The sequence below is a fragment of the Lagopus muta genome, chromosome 29 (assembly GCF_023343835.1).
Source record: "Lagopus muta isolate bLagMut1 chromosome 29, bLagMut1 primary, whole genome shotgun sequence".
NCBI classification, from domain to species: Eukaryota; Metazoa; Chordata; class Aves; order Galliformes; family Phasianidae; genus Lagopus; species Lagopus muta.
Window position 1 is genome coordinate 2,389,925 of NC_064461.1, and position 16,595 is coordinate 2,406,519.

The following is a 16,595-nucleotide window of genomic DNA, read 5'->3' on the forward strand; positions in this document are numbered from 1 at the left end:
CGGGTTTCGCTTGCGGCTGCTTGGCTTTGTCCACTCCGAGCTGGGCATCCATTCTTGTCTGCTCCCCAGCTCGGTGCTGGGACCTCCCTGCATCACGCATCCATTCGGTGACCCTGAGAGCTGCCAGCTGGTTGAAAATACGGCATTTTCTCCCAGAAATACGTTTTCTCCCCTCTCCCACCGCAATTTAAAACCCACAGCACCGCTCCTGCTCCGTTTGCTTCAGAGGCGCTCCCTGCAGCGTTAAGAAGCCCTGCTCCGCTCCCAGCACCTGCAACAAGGGATTCCAGCTCTCCTCCCACCTTCTCCGTGCCTACAGCAGCATCACTGCTCATCTGGATGCACACCAACGCAGGCACGAGAGCAGAGGAAGACGAACTTGAGCCACACGCACAGGAAGATGAATACAAACACTGGGCCCGAGGTAAATTGCACTCCTCAGGAATCTCTGAAGAAAAAACCACCTCCAGCCCAGCTGCTCAGAGCACCCAGCAGAGCCCCTCACAGCTTCTGCCCTCTTAACCAGCCCCAACTCACTGCTGAGTTACACCTCAGCCATTTCCTCCTCCCGCTGCAGCTCAGCTCCTTAAAGCAGCAGCTGTGAAGCCACCCTCGCTTTGCTCTTAGCACAGGTGGAGGAATCAGAGCCAAACGGCGCCAGGGCTCCACTCGATCACACTGCGATCCCCTGTCGGTGCAGAGGCTGTTGGTGCTGAGCTCTTCCTGCCGTTTCACCAGCAGCTCCAGGCTGGGAGCCACCCAGGCAACTTTCACAGAAAGAAACGACGCCAGCGGGAGCAGCGCTGGAAATCATCGCGGCACAAAGAGCCCTGGATCTCCTCCAGAGCGAGGACACACGGCAGTGAGGACAGCACAGATGTAATTTCTGCCGCAGCCCCTGATAAAACGTGATTACAGCACAGCTGAGATGAGCGCACGGCCCTTCCGCTTTGCCTCACAGAGCCTTCAGTGGTTATTCACGAGCCAAAGGCAACATCACAGAGGGGAAAGAGAGCTTGTAGCTGGGCTTGGCTATTTCCCCAGCCAGGCTCTGGGTTTCTATGCACCTCACAGGCACTTCTCAAACCACCCCACGACGACTAAAGCAAAGCGTGGCATCGTTTGTTCTCTCTGGCCCAGAAGGGTGAGCAGAGATTGAAGCTAAAGGTCAATTTTAGCCCTAGGAAGCTACAATAAAAATAAAACAGCAAAGAGTAAAACCAAAGCTGAGAATAAGATCCTTTCTCCTCCACAGAGCAACAGCGGGGCAAGGCGGTTTCCCAAGAAGTCTCTCCCTCCAACAAAGCTGCCTGTGAAAAGCAGGATCCCCATCCACAGCCCTGGTTCTCCCACAGTGCCACAAACTGCAGGAACCCAAATGCCACAAAACGCTTCCTGTGCATCCGAACCATTTCAAGTCTCGCGCACAGAAACCCACCTCCTCTCTCCCTGCTCCCACAGCAGGCTCTCACACCTTCCTGTGAGGAGCCCTGCTGAAAGCCAAGCGTCCTCCTCGCTTTCCCCAGTGCTGCAGAAAGCGCCAAATTTTCCTTCCACCGACTCAGCTTTTGTGCTTCCCTGCTTGTCAGCCTCGCTGGTGCAGAGACACCGAATCCATCCTGAGGGGCAGTGCTGGCAGCTCAGCCCCACAAAGCGCACAGAGCACACGGAGATCAGACCTGCTCTGCCTCCTTCCCAGCTGCTTCACTCACTGGATATCATTCCCAGAACCACAGCTTGAAGGGCTTCCCACAGTCGTGAGCAACGTCAGAATGAGATTCTCATGAGGCAAGGATTCAGGGGGGAGCAGCTTTTGCTCCCAAATTACTCTCCAAACGTCCTGGCCATCTGACCAGGGCTCTCTGGGATGACGGCATCCAAGGATGCAGCAGATCTGAAGGCTCAGTTGTCCATGATCTTCACTGAAGGTCTGCCAGCCCGCATGGAGCCCAACAGCCACCACCCCAAATTCAGCAGCTCAGCGGGACGGGCGGGCGGCCTCAGCACCAGCCGCTGTGTATGGCTGCATCCCAGGCGTCCCCAGGGCTGCATGCCAGGCCAGAGCAGCACCAACACCCCCCACCTCAGAGGGACGGCCTCCTATTCTTAAAATGTTTTATTTGTAAATGGGAGATCACTGCTTTACGCGGGGGGGGGAGGGGGAATCTTCAAAGAGAGGGAGGAGGAAAAGGAAAACAACAAAATGAATGCTAGAAAGAGGAGGAGGAAAAAAAAGAGGGGGAGAACCGTGAGAGGGATGGACCCAATTATGCCTCTTCCCTCTGGGCAGAGGTGCATCAGCCCGAGGTGAGCGGCAGCCTGAAGGAAGGACTCACGGCAGCACGGCTCAACGGCCTTCAGGGCAGGGGGCCTCTCAGGGGGCCACGTGGGGGCACCCCAGGGGGTCTCTGAGCCGGCCGGGGGGGGAGGGGGACTCTCTGATAGCCATAGGGCGGGGGGCGAGGGGGGCCGCTGTAGCCGTGGGGTGGCATCAGGGGAGGGGGGGCCGCGCATCCCGTGGTGCGGCATGGGGCCGGGGTGACCTGTGGGGAAAGCAGAGCTGTCAGCGACCTCTGTGGGAACAGACAACCGCCCCACAACCGCCCCACAACCGCCCCACAACCGCCCCACAACCGCCCCACAACCGCCCCACAACCGCCCCACACCCAGCCCACGCTTTTAGTTGGTGCCCGCGGGTTGGGGAGCTCACCTGTAAACCAGAAGGTTGATGGAAGCCCCAAGGATCGGCCCTGCGAGGGCTACAGGCCTGGGGCTGCCCTGCTCAGAACACCTTCATCCCACGGCACCCCATGGCAGGGCTGACCCCACAGCTCAGCTCTCAGCGGTGGGTGGCATCGCTCTGGGCCCTCATCCACAGCCCCTCTCGTGGTGACCGGTGCCCAGCCACTCTATGCCAAGCTCCAAGGGGACACGAGGCAACGCTGCCCCTCACTCCCCTCCCCCAAGTCCCTCCTATGACCCCCAGCACAACTGCTGGACACACAGGCCTCAAGAACCCTTCTTTTGGCAAAGCCCAGTTGACATCTCCCCTCAGGAAATGGGGAAAAACATCAGACTGTGCAGCGCCTGTCCTGCAGGCAACGTCCCACATCCCCAGAAACACGAAAAAAAGCCCTGGGAAACCCCACCAAGCAGCACGGAGCTGCCAGGTCCTGCTCTGAAACGCCTCTCTGCGAGGGCACCGCGCATCACCTCCTTCCCAGCCCTGTTAAGGAAGGGCTGCAGCAGGCACTAAACTTGACCGAGGGTCTGACGGACAGAAGATCCACGCTCTGCCTCTGGCAGGCACCAACTTACCCATCGGTGATCCAAAATGAGGCCCTCTGGGTGGCAAACCCATGGGAGGGGGGCCGGGGTGCGGCATGCCGGGTGGGGGCCGAGGGGGGGGGTTGGCCTCCAGAGCCTGGTGGTCCTGGGTGATGCTGGCCCATCCCGGGCGGGCCGTGGTGCACCTGCATGGGAGGCATTCCTGTGGGGATAAAAGGAGCTCAGGGTGTCGCTGCCGCAGCTCCAAGCCCCGCTGCAGCCCATCAGGCCGCGCTGGTTGAAACGGCGGGTATAAAAAAGGGGCCTGACGGCAGTTTTCTCCTCCCAGCCAGGAGATTTAAGGGGAGAAGGCAAGCAGCCCTCCTCTGAAGCACAGAGAAAGGAGGGAAGTGAACAGGAGCTGGCTGCAGCGCGTCAGAACTCAGCCAACTCCGGGAGAAATGCTATTCTCTGTGATGCCAGGTGATTTTTCCACACTGTGTTTTTAGATCAGATTTCTTTCTCATAGAAACAAATAGATCATGATTTAGCAGGCGGATCTTTCAGGTTAAAGCAAGGCTTTCTGGGGGGATTGAACTCGATGATTCTTACCCCTCTGATTCTGTGATAGGCAGAAGGAAGAAAAACCAGCAAGTGTGGCACAGCTTTGCACAGGGGCTCAGGGAGAAGCCACCACCTGGGAGATTTCCATCAAGAACCCAAGCATCCGGACTTGGAAGCTCGCTCTGCTCTGAGCAGGAACAAAGCCTGCATTCCCCCCCCCACCCCAACAATTCTATTATTTTAAACTCGTAAGGAAACAAAACCAAATCACTGATCGCTTTCTCCTTCCCAAAAAGAAAGAAACAGGAGCCAGGTGCAGCTCTGTGGAGCAGGCAGCGTGGAGTGGAAGCGCTCACTCAGGCTTCCCCATACAGAGCATAATTGGCTGCTGCACAGCCTGAAGAGCCGGGCTGTGACAGGGACAGCAGCAGCCATCTGCTCAGCACACGCCAGGGCTGGGATCACACAAAGCCCCCTAATCAGCCCTGCAGCCCTTGGGGCAGGGGTTATTATAGAGCAGGGGTTATTATAGAGCAGGGGTTATTACAGAGCAGGGGTTATTACAGAGCAGGCAAGATGAGAAACAATGAAATCAGAACTGTTTGGTTTTTTTCTTCTTTAAAGCCAATGCAAAACGGATTGAATTCTTGCCTTGAAAGCCACAGAGTCCAGAGGGATAGGCTGCTCAGTCCCCACTGCCACAGGGCTCAAAAGGGAAAGGAATCAAAGAAACCTTTGGTTCTCGTGCCTTGAATTAGCTGCCACCCAGCGGAGCTGCAGGCTGTGCAGAGCAGGTTCACCCTTCTGTATCACTTCACACCAGAGCCAAATGAGGGTGGCTCAGAGTCTTGTTGATGTCCTTCCAGGCAGGACAGCACCCAAAAAGCCTGCAGTGCAACGGCCTCTGCCCCCCTGTGCCCCACACAGGGACAACGCGTGTCCTGACCCAACCTGGATGCCTCCCACAAGGGAATTATTTCCTGGATCACCAAAACGCTCTTCAGAAATCCTGCTCCAAGCCATTTTTGGCACATTTTAGAACACGCAGAAGAGAAACCCAAAAGCAGCACTGCTGACGTGACGTATTTGCTCCTACGCAGATTCTCCCTGTTTTTCCTGGGGAGGAGAGCAGCCACCAGGCTGCCTTGTGCTGCAGAGAGCAAGATCTTGTGCAAAAATACAGCCAGCACACAAACAAACGCAGCCCAGGGCGCTCAAACAGCCGCTTCTATTCAGCACTGAGCAAAACCAGTGTCTCAGCAGCGAACTGGGGCACCCTCTGCCCTGTCTGCCTGCTCCACCACGGCTGCGCTGTGCTCAGTGCCTCCCAGACACCAGCAGTAATTCCATCCCCGTTTTACAGAAGGGAAACCTCACGGAAGAAACCACAAGAGGGGGTGATTTATCCAAGGCTGGAAAAGGTTCTGCATCTCCCGAGCTCAGTACCTGGCTGCCACGTACCTGGGTGGTGCATTCCTCCTGGTGGGAAGGCGTGCGGGTGAGGCGGGTGCCCTCCGGTGGGTGCAGCCCCAGTGGGGGGGCCGGGGGCACCGGCTCCAGGTGGCATCGGTGGGGGCGGCATGGCAGGAGGCATGCCAGGAGGCATTGCTCCAGGAGGCGGCACCGGCGGGGGAAATGATCCTGGGGGTGGGAGGCCTGGAAGGAGGGAAAGAGAGCAGCAATGAAGATTTGGTCGAGTGCAGAAGGATGAAAAACAAGCACAAAGAGTCCCAGGCAATCAGGAAAGAAGCAAAAGCACCATAAGCCACGGCAAACGGAGAAACCAGCAGACTGAAGCACTAGGATCCATCCGCTCCATACTGGGAGAGCACAGGCTGAGCTGCTGCAGCACGAGCAGAATTCCCAAGGATCACAGCCTTGCGATCCTGCAGGGCTCTGCGCTGTCACCAGGAGCACCCACACGTGACACTGAGCAGCTCCACACAGAACAAAGCCTTTCAGCTCTGCCCCAGACACTGCAGTAACAGCAAACGGGTGATGAGACTCGGGAGTCCTGTCAGCACCCAGGGCATCCTGCTGCAAGGAGAAAGCAGGCTGCTTCCACAGACCACAAGGCAGAGACAAACACACACACAGAGCACCAAAACCACCTCTTTTCAACCCAGTGTGCCTCTACCCACCTGGAGGGGTGACGCCAGGTCCCAGAGCAGTGACCACAGGGGTGGGGACAGATGGAGGAGGAGGAGCATCGGCAAACAGCTGGTGGGGCCGATCTGCCTGGGAGAGCGGATTCTGAGCGGCCAGGAGCCTCTCAGCAGCTGAGCCGTGCCGCTCGCCTTTGGAATCCTTCTTGAAGGCGTAGGAGACAGTGATGGGCCTGTTGCAGAGGTATTGTCCATTCATGGCCTCGATAGCAGCGTCAGAAGCATCAAAGCTGGCGAAGTTGATAAAGGCATAACCCTTGGAATTGCCCGTGTCTGGATCCCGCATGATTTTGGGTGTCTGTAAGATGACCCCAAAGGCGCTGAAGGTGTCGTACAGCAGCTTCTCGTCGATTTCGGGGTCCAGGTTGCCAATGAAGATGTTGGCCCCCACATCCAGGTTCTTGTTGTGAGCCGAGGCTTTGTTCACTCGGATCGGCTTCCCATACAATTTGATCATGTTCATGATTTTAATGGCGTAATCTGCGTCCTCCTCGCTGAGGAACTCCACGAACCCATAGCCTGCAACAAGGCCCCACACAAAGCTTTAGGTCAGGGCAGAACCATGGCCTGACGCTGCCCCCCATTGCCCCCAAGGGGAACGCTGCTCCTGCAGCCCGAAGGCACCAACCCTTCTCGCTTAGAAACCGAGCCCAGGGCTCTCCCAAGACAGAAAGCCCTGCAAATCACTCACCCTCACCTCCCTTCCTGCAACAACTGCTCTCTGACCACACTCCCCCCAAACCCCCCGACTAAAGCATTCTTCTCCACGTGAGCTTTTGGGGAGCGCTGCCACTCACCCTGGTGCTGGCCTGTGACTCGATCCTTGGGCATATGGGTGTTGACCACGGGGCCCGCCTGGAGGAAGAGCTCCCACAGCAGCGGCTCGCTGACCTTCTCGTCCAAACCCCCCACGTACACAGTCGCATCTGGAGCAGAGCAGAAAAGAGACCGAATGAGCAGCGCGCGGGAGCTGCAGGCCTGAGCCTTGAGCGCTCGATGAGGAAGTTATCGGAGGCTGCAGGAGATGCCAGAGCGGAGCCCTGCTGAAGCCGGGAGTCAATACGGCCTCCTTATGCTGTTCCAAATCCGAGGCTCCGCAACGAGACCCTGAGAGAAATCAAAGCCCCTCAGCATCCACGGGGGAGCCGAGATCCGCGAGCCTTCCAACGGACCCACAGAGAACCACAACCGCTGCCTCAGTCAGGAAGGCCGCGCAGCCCCTCCACCTCCCGGTGACCCACAGAACTCCATTCCGACAACCACCCGCTCGCCCTCAGCACCTCAATCGCCCCCCACCGACTCGCCGTCCCCGCGCAGCCCCGCACCGCTCACCCTGGTTCCGCTCCGAGATGGGCCCAGCCGCCATCTTGGCCCGCTCCCTCCCGCGCGGCACCGACGCAACGCGACGTAAGGGGACGTAAGGGGACGTAAAGCGCCGCAGCCTCACGCTGTGACGTCACCACGGCCGCTAATCGGAAGTGACGTTGGCGCCTGAGGGCGGACGCCATGTTGAGTTAGTGACGGAGAGCGGCCTGCACCGCGCCGCTCCCTTGTGTCGCGATATCCCCCGCAGCGCCTCGACAAACCGCGACATTCCTCGGGTGTCGGCCCCCTTCCTCCCCCCCGGCACGCTCCTCCAATGGCAGCCACACGCCGTTGCCTGCAGAACGCTGTGCTTTAATAGGCAAATACAAACACCGCTGACACGCGGCCCAGCCTCCCCCCCTCCAGCCGCGCCGTGGGGCCGCGGCTCCCTCGTTGTGCTGTGGGTGCAGCCTGAGGAGGGGTCAGAACCGCTCCTCCCCATGGCGCTGATCCCCCCTAAGCCGCGGCAGAGGGGAACCCCAGCGCCACTGCGGGGCCTCCAGTGAAGAATGCTGCCCCATAGAGCCGTGGGCCCCATAAAGCTCTGGGCTCCAAAAAGCCACAGGGCTCAAAAAGCTACAGGCCCCAAAGAGCTGGGAGCCCCCAAAAGCCCCAGGCGCTAATGGACCACAGGCCCCAAAAAGCTGTGGTCCTCAAAAGGCCCCAGCCTGCCCAGAAAAAACACAGGCAATAAAGAGCTGTGGACCTCAAAAAGCTGTAAGCCCCCAGATCCTCAGGTCCCAAAGAGTCATGGTCCCCAAAAAGCCCCAGGGCCCAAAAAAATGCTGGTCCCCCAAAAATTCCCAGGCTTCAAAGAGCCGCAGCCCCAGCGCAGAGCAAAAGGAAGCAGCTGAGCCAGGGGGGCCGCGTCCCTCCACAACCCCCAGACTGGAGGGACCCCGAGGGATGAGTCCACCCCTACAGTGTGTGTCCCTTCAGGGGGCTTCCCACCCTCAGGGCCCCCTGAGACCCTCACCGTGAGGGTGCCAGGGGGCTGCTGGTGGGCTCAGCGTGGGCCCCATCCTGCTGCCATGCATGGAGCCGGTCCTGCAGCAGAGCCAGCTCCTCCAGCAGTAGGGCCGGGCATGGCGCCAGGCGGCCACGCTGTGGGGGGCATGTGGGGTCAGGGTGGGGAACTGCAGGGTCGGGATGGAGACGTGGGGTTGGAGAAGCACATATGGGGTTGGGGTGGACGCACATGGGGGTGAGGTGGACACACAGGGTCGGATGGACACATATGGGGTGTGAATGGATGGTTACGTGGGGTTGGGGTGGATGCATGCATATGGGGTTGGATGGACAAACATAGGATTGGGAGGGACACTCATGGGGTGAGATGGACATGCAGGCGTTGGGGTGGACGCACATGGGATTGGGGTGGATGGATATATGGGGTTGGGATGGTCACACATGGGGTTGGATGGACAAACATGGGACTGGGAGGGACGCTCATGGGGGTGAGATGGACCTGTGGGGCTGGGGTGGATGCATGGGGTTGGGATGGATGCACACTGGGGTGGGGTGGGATGGATGAATGCGGGACTGGGTTGGTCACACATGGGGTTGGGATGGATGTACGTGGGATTAGGATGGACACAAGGGGTTGAGAATCCCCCAGCCCCATTACCTGTGCCTCAGGCAGACCCCGCAGGTAGCAGCGTCTCCAGAGCCGCACGGAAGGTCCTGCAGCACAGGGCAGCAGCAGCCCCCGGGGGGGTGTAGGAATAGGGTCACCCCCCCGATCACTGAGGGTCTCCAGGGAGGGGGCCCAGCGCAGCAGGCGAGGAGGGGGACGGCCGCTCCGCCACGGGAAGGGCTGTGGGGTCAGAGAGCCCTTGGACAGAGCCAGCACTGCCCCAGAGCTCGATCCTGACCAGGCACTGGCAGGCTGGGAAACAGGAGAAAACGGGTTAGGGGCTGTGGGGGGAAACCCAGCGGCTGGGGTGCAAAGGGGTGGTAAGGAGAAACAGGGGAAAAGGGGTTAGGGGCAATGGGGAGGGAAACGAGAAAATGGGGTAAAAGGGGGAAGGAAAGGGAAATAGGGAGAAAACAGTGATTGGGGTGAAAAAGGGTGGTAAGGGGGAACGGCAGCCCCCCCAACCCACTCACTGTGCCCGTGTTCTGGGGGTCTGCAGCATCGGGGGTCCCCACAGGGCCGGGGGTCCCACGCTGGGTTCCGGAATCGCGCCCGCTGCTGCCGGCTGTAGCGCAGCCCCCAGGCCCAGACGGGGGGCAAACGGCTGCTGGTGCTGCCTGGGGGGGGGGTCCCAGCGGCCGCTCACAGGGGTGTAGGTCTGGGTGCGAGGCTGCTGCTGCAGGGGGACAGGGGGTCAGCCCCAAAGAGGGGCTGTGCAGGGCGTGGGGAAACCGGGGTGCATATGGGGAAACTGGGATGGGAGGTGGGGAGGAATGGGGTGGGAGGGGGGAAACTGAGCTGGGGGGAAATTGAGACAGGAGAGGGGGAAACTGAGGCACTTATGGGGAAACCGAGGCCCCATACGTGATTCAACTTCCCTCCCACCTCTGTTTTCCCTCTCCTGCCCCATTTCTCTCCTCTTCCTTCTCCATTCCTCCCTATCCTACCCCAGGCGTGCAATGGGGCAGGAGAGGGGAAACAGGTGGGGGGAAAACTGAGGCAGGAGAGGGGGAAACTGAGGCACAGAAAGGGAAACTGGAGGCGTAGGGATGGGGAAACTGAGGCAGGAAAGGGAAACTGAGGCACTGAGGGGGAAAGTGAGGCAGGCCACTCTGCTCACCGCCCCACCGCGGCCCTTCTGCCTCTGGCAGCTGAAGAGGAAGGTGCTGCAGTAGGGCAGGAAGGTGCTGTCGTGCAGGGCCAGCAGGTACGCCTCGGTGAAGCCAAACGCCGCCGGGAATTGCCGCAGCAGCTGCCAGGTGCAGTCCAAGAACAGCAGGAAGACGGGGGACTGCGGGGGGTTGGAGGGGGGGGGTATAACACGGGTGTCACCCCCAGGGAGGTGATGTGGGGTGGCACCCCCAGGGGGTGACGCAGGTGAGGGGTTTGGGGTCTCCACCTCCTCGCGGGGGCTGTCCCGGCGCAGACCGAGGCGCTGAGGGAAGGGGTGCCCCGCTGCCACCCACTCGCGTTGCACCAGGCTCTGGAAGCCATGCAGGGTGCGTGCATGGGGGTCCGCCAGCAGCTGCACCAGGGAGGCCAGCAGGCAGCTCAGGTCACGGTCTGAAGGCTCTGGGGGAAGGGGGACAAGAGGAGAGGAATGGGGGGGAGCCATTGTGACCCCACCCCAATGCCAGGACCCCCCACCCTGGCGTCCCTCACCGCAGTGCCTCCCTCCTCATCGCCCCCCCCACCCTGGTGTCCCTTGTCCTGGTGTCCTCCCCACTCCAATTCCCCCCCCCCCCAGTTTGCCCCCCACCAACGTTCACCACTCCACTGTTCCCTACCCTGGTGTCCCCCCACCGCCACATCATCCCCCCACCCCAGTGTCCATTGTCCCGGTGTCCCCCCACCCCAATTCCCTTCCCACTCCAATTCCCCTCCCTCTAACATCCCCCGCCCCAATGTCCCCTATCTTGGTGTCACCCACCCCAATGGCCTCCACCCCAGTGTCCCCTCACCCCGGTGTTCCTTCCATCCCACTGTCCCCTCCCCATTGCCCCCCACCCCTACCCTGCAGGACAACAGAGCACTGTTTCCCTGCCAGCAGCGATGCCACCTCCACAGCTTTTCTCAAGCAGGCTCTGGGAACCGGGGGGGAGAAGGGGGGGGGTCAGTGCTCCCCAAAACGACCCCAGTGCCTCCTGGGGGCAACCAACCTCGCAGCCCCTGCGAGACACTGACCCCCATCCAACGCAGCTCCCTAGAATGCTGAGGGTGGGTTTGGGGGGGTGTCCCCCAATCAAGGCAGCACTGCAATGCCCTGGGATTGGTTTGGTGGCCCCCAAAAGTGGGGGGGCTTTAGGGTTGCAGCCCCTAAACCTCACCGGACGTGCTCCAGCCACCGCGTCCCTTCCAGCGCCGACAGCCACTTCTCATCAGCTGCTGCACCTGGTTTGGAGGGGGGGGAGATGGAGTCAGGCAGTGAGAACGGACCCTGTCCCCCCCCGACCCCCCCCCCTCCCGTGACCCCCACCCCTCTTACCAGGCAGGCACAGCGCCCGCAGCCTGAGGTGTGCCAGCTGGATGTCGGGGGGGCTGGGCAGCTCGGCGGTGTCAGCCAGCACACACGGCCTGCATCCAGCACCCAGCAGCACCTCCAGGCACCTGGGGGGGGTTGGAACAGCACCTTGCGTGGGGCCGGGCATAGTGACCCCCCCTCCCCCCCCCCTCCAACTCCCCCCAGGCTGGGGTTTACCTGATGTCCTCGCTGCCCGGCTCTGAAGCTGCGTGGAAGCCAGCGGCTCTCAGCAGGTCGCTGCCATTTGGGTGGTGCCAGCACAGCCGCTGTGTGCAGATGGGACCCCCCCCCCATGTCACCCCCCCCACATCACTCCCCCCCCCCCCCCCCCCCCCACATCACCCCACATCCCATTACTCACAGCCAGGCGGCGCTCCTGGAAGTGGGCGAACGTCCGCTTGAGGTCGTGGTCCAGCAGCGTGCTGGGCACCCACAGGTAGCGGGGCAGGCTGCAGGCGGGCGTGTTGGGGTCCTGCGTGGGTTGGGGGCACATCCCACCCCCCCCCCCGCCCCCCAGTACCTACCTGGGGGCCATATCGAAGCGCTCGTTGACGGCGCTCACCCTCCAACCCACTGCCCCCAGGCGCTGCAGCTCTCGCTCCCAATCCTGGAGGCTCTCGAAGAGCAGCGTGGGGGGGGAGCCTTCGTCCTCGTCCTCATTGTCTCCCATTGTGGCATCCACGTGGCTCCCGCTGTCCCCCGGCCACGTGGCCGTGTCGCGCGCTCGGGCGATGGCGTTGGCCACCTGTGCCAAGGAGCGAGGGCTGAGTGCTGCCACCCCGCCTGAGCCCTCCCCCCAAAAACAGCTGTGTGCCCCCCTGCCCCCATCCTCAACCTCATCTCCCATTGTGGTATCCACGTGGCTCCTTATCCTGCTTGCACCCCAGTCCCATCCAGCCCCATCCCAGTGCTTCCCAGTCTCATCCAGCCCCATCCCAGTGCACCCCAGTCCCATCCAGCCCCATCCCAGTGCACCCCATTCCCATCCAGCCCCATCCCGGTGCTTCCCAGTCCCATCCAGTCCCATCCCAGTGCACCCCAGTCCCATCCAGCCCCATCCCGGTGCATCCCAGTCCCATCCAGTCTCATCCCAGTGCATCCCAGTCCCATCCAGCCCCACTCTGTCTGCATCCCAGTCCCCACTCACTCTTATCCTGATCCCAACCAGGTCCCATCCCATTCCCATCCTGAACCCATCCTGGTCCAATCTCAGTCCCATCCAGGCCAAATCCCAGTGCATCCCAGCTGCATCCTGATCCCAGTCTGCCCGCACTCTGACCCAAGCTGCAGCATCCCTGCCCTTATTCCATCTCCAAACCAGCTGCATATGGCTCCCATCCCAGCTGCATCCTGATCCTATCCTGCTCCTATCTCAGCTGCATCCCAGCCCTGTCCCAATCCCATCCCAGTTGCATCCTGACCCCAAGCTGCACACATCCTGACCCCAGTTGGCTGCAGCCTCACACTGTCCCAGCTGCATCACTGCCTTTTTCCAGCCCCATCCCAGCCCTGTCCCTCTTCCCACCCTCCTGTGTCCTGATCCCACCCCACGACCATCCTGATCCCATCCCAGTCCATCCAGGCTCCAACCCAGTGCATCCCAGCTGCATCCCGACCCCAATCTGTCTGCATCTTGACCCCAAGCCGGCAGCATCCCTGCCTTTATTCCACCCCCATACAGCTGCATCCCAATCCCATCCCAGCTGCATCCCAATCCCATCCCAGCTGCATCCCAGCCCCATCCCAATCCCATCCCAATCCTATCCCAGCCCCATCCCAATCCCATCCCAATCCCATCCCAGCTGCATCCCAATCCCATCCCAATCCCATCCCAGCTGCATCCCCGCCCCATCCCAATCCCATCCCAGCTGCATCCCAGCCCCATCCCAATCCCATCCCAGCTACATCCCAGCCCCATCCCAATCCCATCCCAATCCCATCCCAGCTGCATCCCAATCCCATCCCAGCTGCATCCCAATCCCATCCCAATCCCATCCCAGCTGCATCCCAGCCCCATCCCAATCCCATCCCAATCCCATCCCAGCCCCATCCCAATCCCATCCCAGCCCCATCCCAATTCCAATCCCATCCCAATCCCATCCCAATCCTATCCCAGCCCCATCCCAGCCCCACATCCCACTCCCCACACTTGTGCGATGGCGTTGGCCACCTGCAGCGTGGAACCCGGAGCCGACATCCTCATGAGCCCCCAGCCCAAACGCCGTCCATCCCCTCACCCGGAACGCCTGCAGCCCCAGCCCGTTCTCTGGGAAGTGGAAGCGCAGCAGACGGAAATCCCGGCAGAAAACTGCCAGCTCCTCGGGTATGAAGGTGAGGCTGGAGGCGGCCGTCAGCACCGTGGGTTTGGTGAAGCTGCTGGCTGAGAAGGGGGGGAGGCGGTGGCCATCAAACCCCCCCGGGTCATTGCAGACAGGGTCGAGGTTTCGTCCCCCATGCTGTCCCCTACCTGCCACCAGTGTGCGGATGCAGCGCAGTGCCACGCTGTAGTCGCTCTGCAGGAAGGGGCTGAAGCTGGGGGGCTGCAGAGAGGGGGGGAGTGATGGGAGGTGGCTCAGGAGCCTTAGGGGCAGCAGGGCAGGAGCAGGGCCTCGCCGCCCCATCCCCGCCCCACGTCCCACAGCGAGGAGCTCCCAGGGTGAAAGGGGCAGTGGGGGTCATATCCAAGGAGAGGTTTGGGGAGGGCAGGAGGGGGTCAGGGTGCAAGAAGGGATGGGACCACACTGGGGTCAGGATGCGGTCAGGGCCAGTCTCAGATGCAGCTGGGATGGGGATGCGATGCTGCTGGTGTAGGATTGGGACAGGATCAGGGTGGACACATCCAGATGGATCAAAATTGGGTCAGGATGCAGACAGCTTGGGGTCAAGGTGAAGGCAGGCCGGGGTCAGGAGGCAGCTGGGATGGGACTGGGACACAACTGGGATGGGGCTGGGATGGGACCGGGATACAGCTGGGTTGGGGCTGAATGAAGGCAGGGATGCAGCCAGAATCGTTGGATCACAGCACGGTTTGGGTCAGAAGGGACCTTCAGGAGCATCTCATCCCTCCACTGCCAGCAGGGACACCTCCAGCACACCGGGCTGCTCGAAGCCCCATCCCACCTGACCCAATGGATGGGGAGCCCTCAGCCCCTCTGCGCAGCCTGTTCCACCATCTCCCCATCCTCACAGTAAAGAATTTCTTCCTACTATCTCCTCTGGATCTCCCCTCCTCCAGTTTAAAACCATTTCCCCTCACCCAGTCGCGACATGCCCTTATCAAAAGTTCCTCTCCAGCTTTCCTGTCAGCCCCCACCAGGTCAAAAGATACGGGTAGTTTAGGGTCAGGACAGGGATGGGATGTGGATGGATTGGTTCTGGGTGGGGTGGGACGAGAACATGGGTGGATGGGGACTGGGATGCAGCTGGGACAGGGTCAGGGTGCAGGCGGCTGGGCCAGGGTGTATGCAGATGGCTGGGCTAGGAATGCAGTGGGGATAGAGAGCATGGATGGGGTTGGGGTGGCATTAGGACACAAGTGGATGGGGACAGGAACGTAGCGGGGACAGGGTTGGGGTGCAGGTAGGAGAGGGTCAGTTGCAGCCGCTGGGGGTCAGGGTGTGGGCATCTTGGGGGCAGGATGCAGCTGGGATGGGACCAGGATGGGACACGATCGGATGGGGACAGCGATGCAGACGGGTCCGGGATGGGATGAGGACACGGGCGGGTCGGGGCGGGGATGCCGCTGGGTCCCGGTCAGGGCGCAGCCCTGAGGGTCAGCGGGCAGCGTGGGGTGAGGACGCAGCGGGTTTGGGACCGCGACGGGCCGCGGTTGGGACCGGGGAAAGGGGGAGGGGAGAGGGGGTCGCGGTGCGGCGATGTCCCCACCTGCGCTCCGGGCACGAACGCCACGCGGACGTTGGTGCAGAGCAGCGTGCCCCGCACCGAGCCGCCCGCCCCGCGGTGCCGCACTCCCCGCGCCGCCTCCAGGACCACCTCCCCTACGGGACGGGACGGGATGGCACGGGACCCCCCAGCAGGGCCGGGTCGGTGCCCCCCGTGGCGGACCACCCCCCCCACCCCCTACCTGGCAGCACGGGGAGGGCCGAGAGGCCGCCGCACGTCGCGCTCATGGCGGAGGACTTTGCCCGCAGAGCCCCGCCCGGCCCCCCCCGCGGCCCGCGGAGCTCCGCACGGCACTGCCCGGGGGGGGGCGGGGCGGGGGGTGGAGCGGCTGCTGAGCCTTTGTGGGGTCCGGGGGTCCGGTGGGGGTCCGGCTGCCCCCGGCCCATCAAAGGTGCGCGGTGCTGGATGTGGTGCCGAGTCGCATAGGGATGTTATGGGGGGGGGGGGGGGGAACCCCGTGAGCCCTATGTGGGATGGGTGGTGCTGGGGGCGTGCAGTTCCCCCCACAGCAGCCCACCGGGTTATAAGGCGCTGGATGGGGTGACTGCAGGTTGCTGAACCCCATAAGGTTGTATAGGGTTGGGGGGGGGGGGGAGGCGAGGGGGTGCAGCTCCTCCCTCCCCATGATGTTGTATGGTGCTGGAGGTGGGTACGCAGCTCCCTGAGTCTTACATGTTGGGGGGGGGGTCTGCATCTCCCACCCCACAAGGTTCTGGAGGACAAGTAGATCCCCACACCCTGTGAGGGTTTATGGGCCTGATGGAGCTGCGCAGCTCCTGGCACCCCAACGCGGTGGCGCAGTGCATCTCCCTGCACCCCACAAGGGATGCGTGGTGCTGGAGAAGGGGCCTGCAGGCCCCAAACCCCATAAGCTTGTGTGGTGCTGGATGGGGGGCTGCAACTCCCTGAACCCCATAAGGGTTGTATGGTACAGGAAGGGTGGGGAGGGGCTGCAGCTCCCTGAGTTCTATGGAAAGATGGGGAAAAGGCCGAGGGGGTTCCCTCCACTGTGGAATTTTTTAAGGTGCTGAATGGTTGCACAGCTCTGTGAGTCCTGTGCAGGGTTGGGGGGGCTGGAAGGGGTTGCATCTCCCCCCACTCCATAAGGTTGTATGGTGCTGGTTGGCGGGGGGGTCCTGCAGCTGGCACCCCAGTAGGTTGCTGTGGGGCTGGG

The 16,595-nt window shown here is 61.7% G+C and overlaps 2 protein-coding genes across 2 annotated transcripts; both read right to left on the reverse strand.

The window, feature by feature from the left end:
• Positions 1-2,101: 2,101 nt before the first annotated feature.
• SF3B4 (splicing factor 3b subunit 4) lies at positions 2,102-7,457 on the reverse strand. Its single transcript, XM_048928964.1, is given in 8 exon segments — positions 2,102-2,504; positions 2,506-2,543; positions 3,319-3,409; positions 3,411-3,490; positions 5,293-5,487; positions 5,973-6,515; positions 6,794-6,922; positions 7,329-7,457. Coding segments are annotated over 8 exon segments (1,257 nt in total). The 5' UTR covers positions 7,363-7,457; the 3' UTR covers positions 2,102-2,357.
• A 205-nt stretch (positions 7,458-7,662) lies between these two features.
• On the reverse strand, positions 7,663-15,678 carry MTMR11 (myotubularin related protein 11). The gene is given in 17 exon segments (XM_048928951.1): positions 7,663-8,465; positions 8,989-9,249; positions 9,471-9,521; positions 9,523-9,621; positions 9,623-9,673; positions 10,118-10,288; positions 10,397-10,569; positions 11,011-11,081; positions 11,325-11,388; positions 11,483-11,604; positions 11,696-11,784; positions 11,880-11,967; positions 12,043-12,263; positions 13,756-13,898; positions 13,986-14,058; positions 15,404-15,516; positions 15,603-15,678. Coding segments are annotated over 17 exon segments (1,968 nt in total). The 5' UTR covers positions 15,649-15,678; the 3' UTR covers positions 7,663-8,333.
• Between the last annotated feature and the right edge of the window lie 917 nt (positions 15,679-16,595).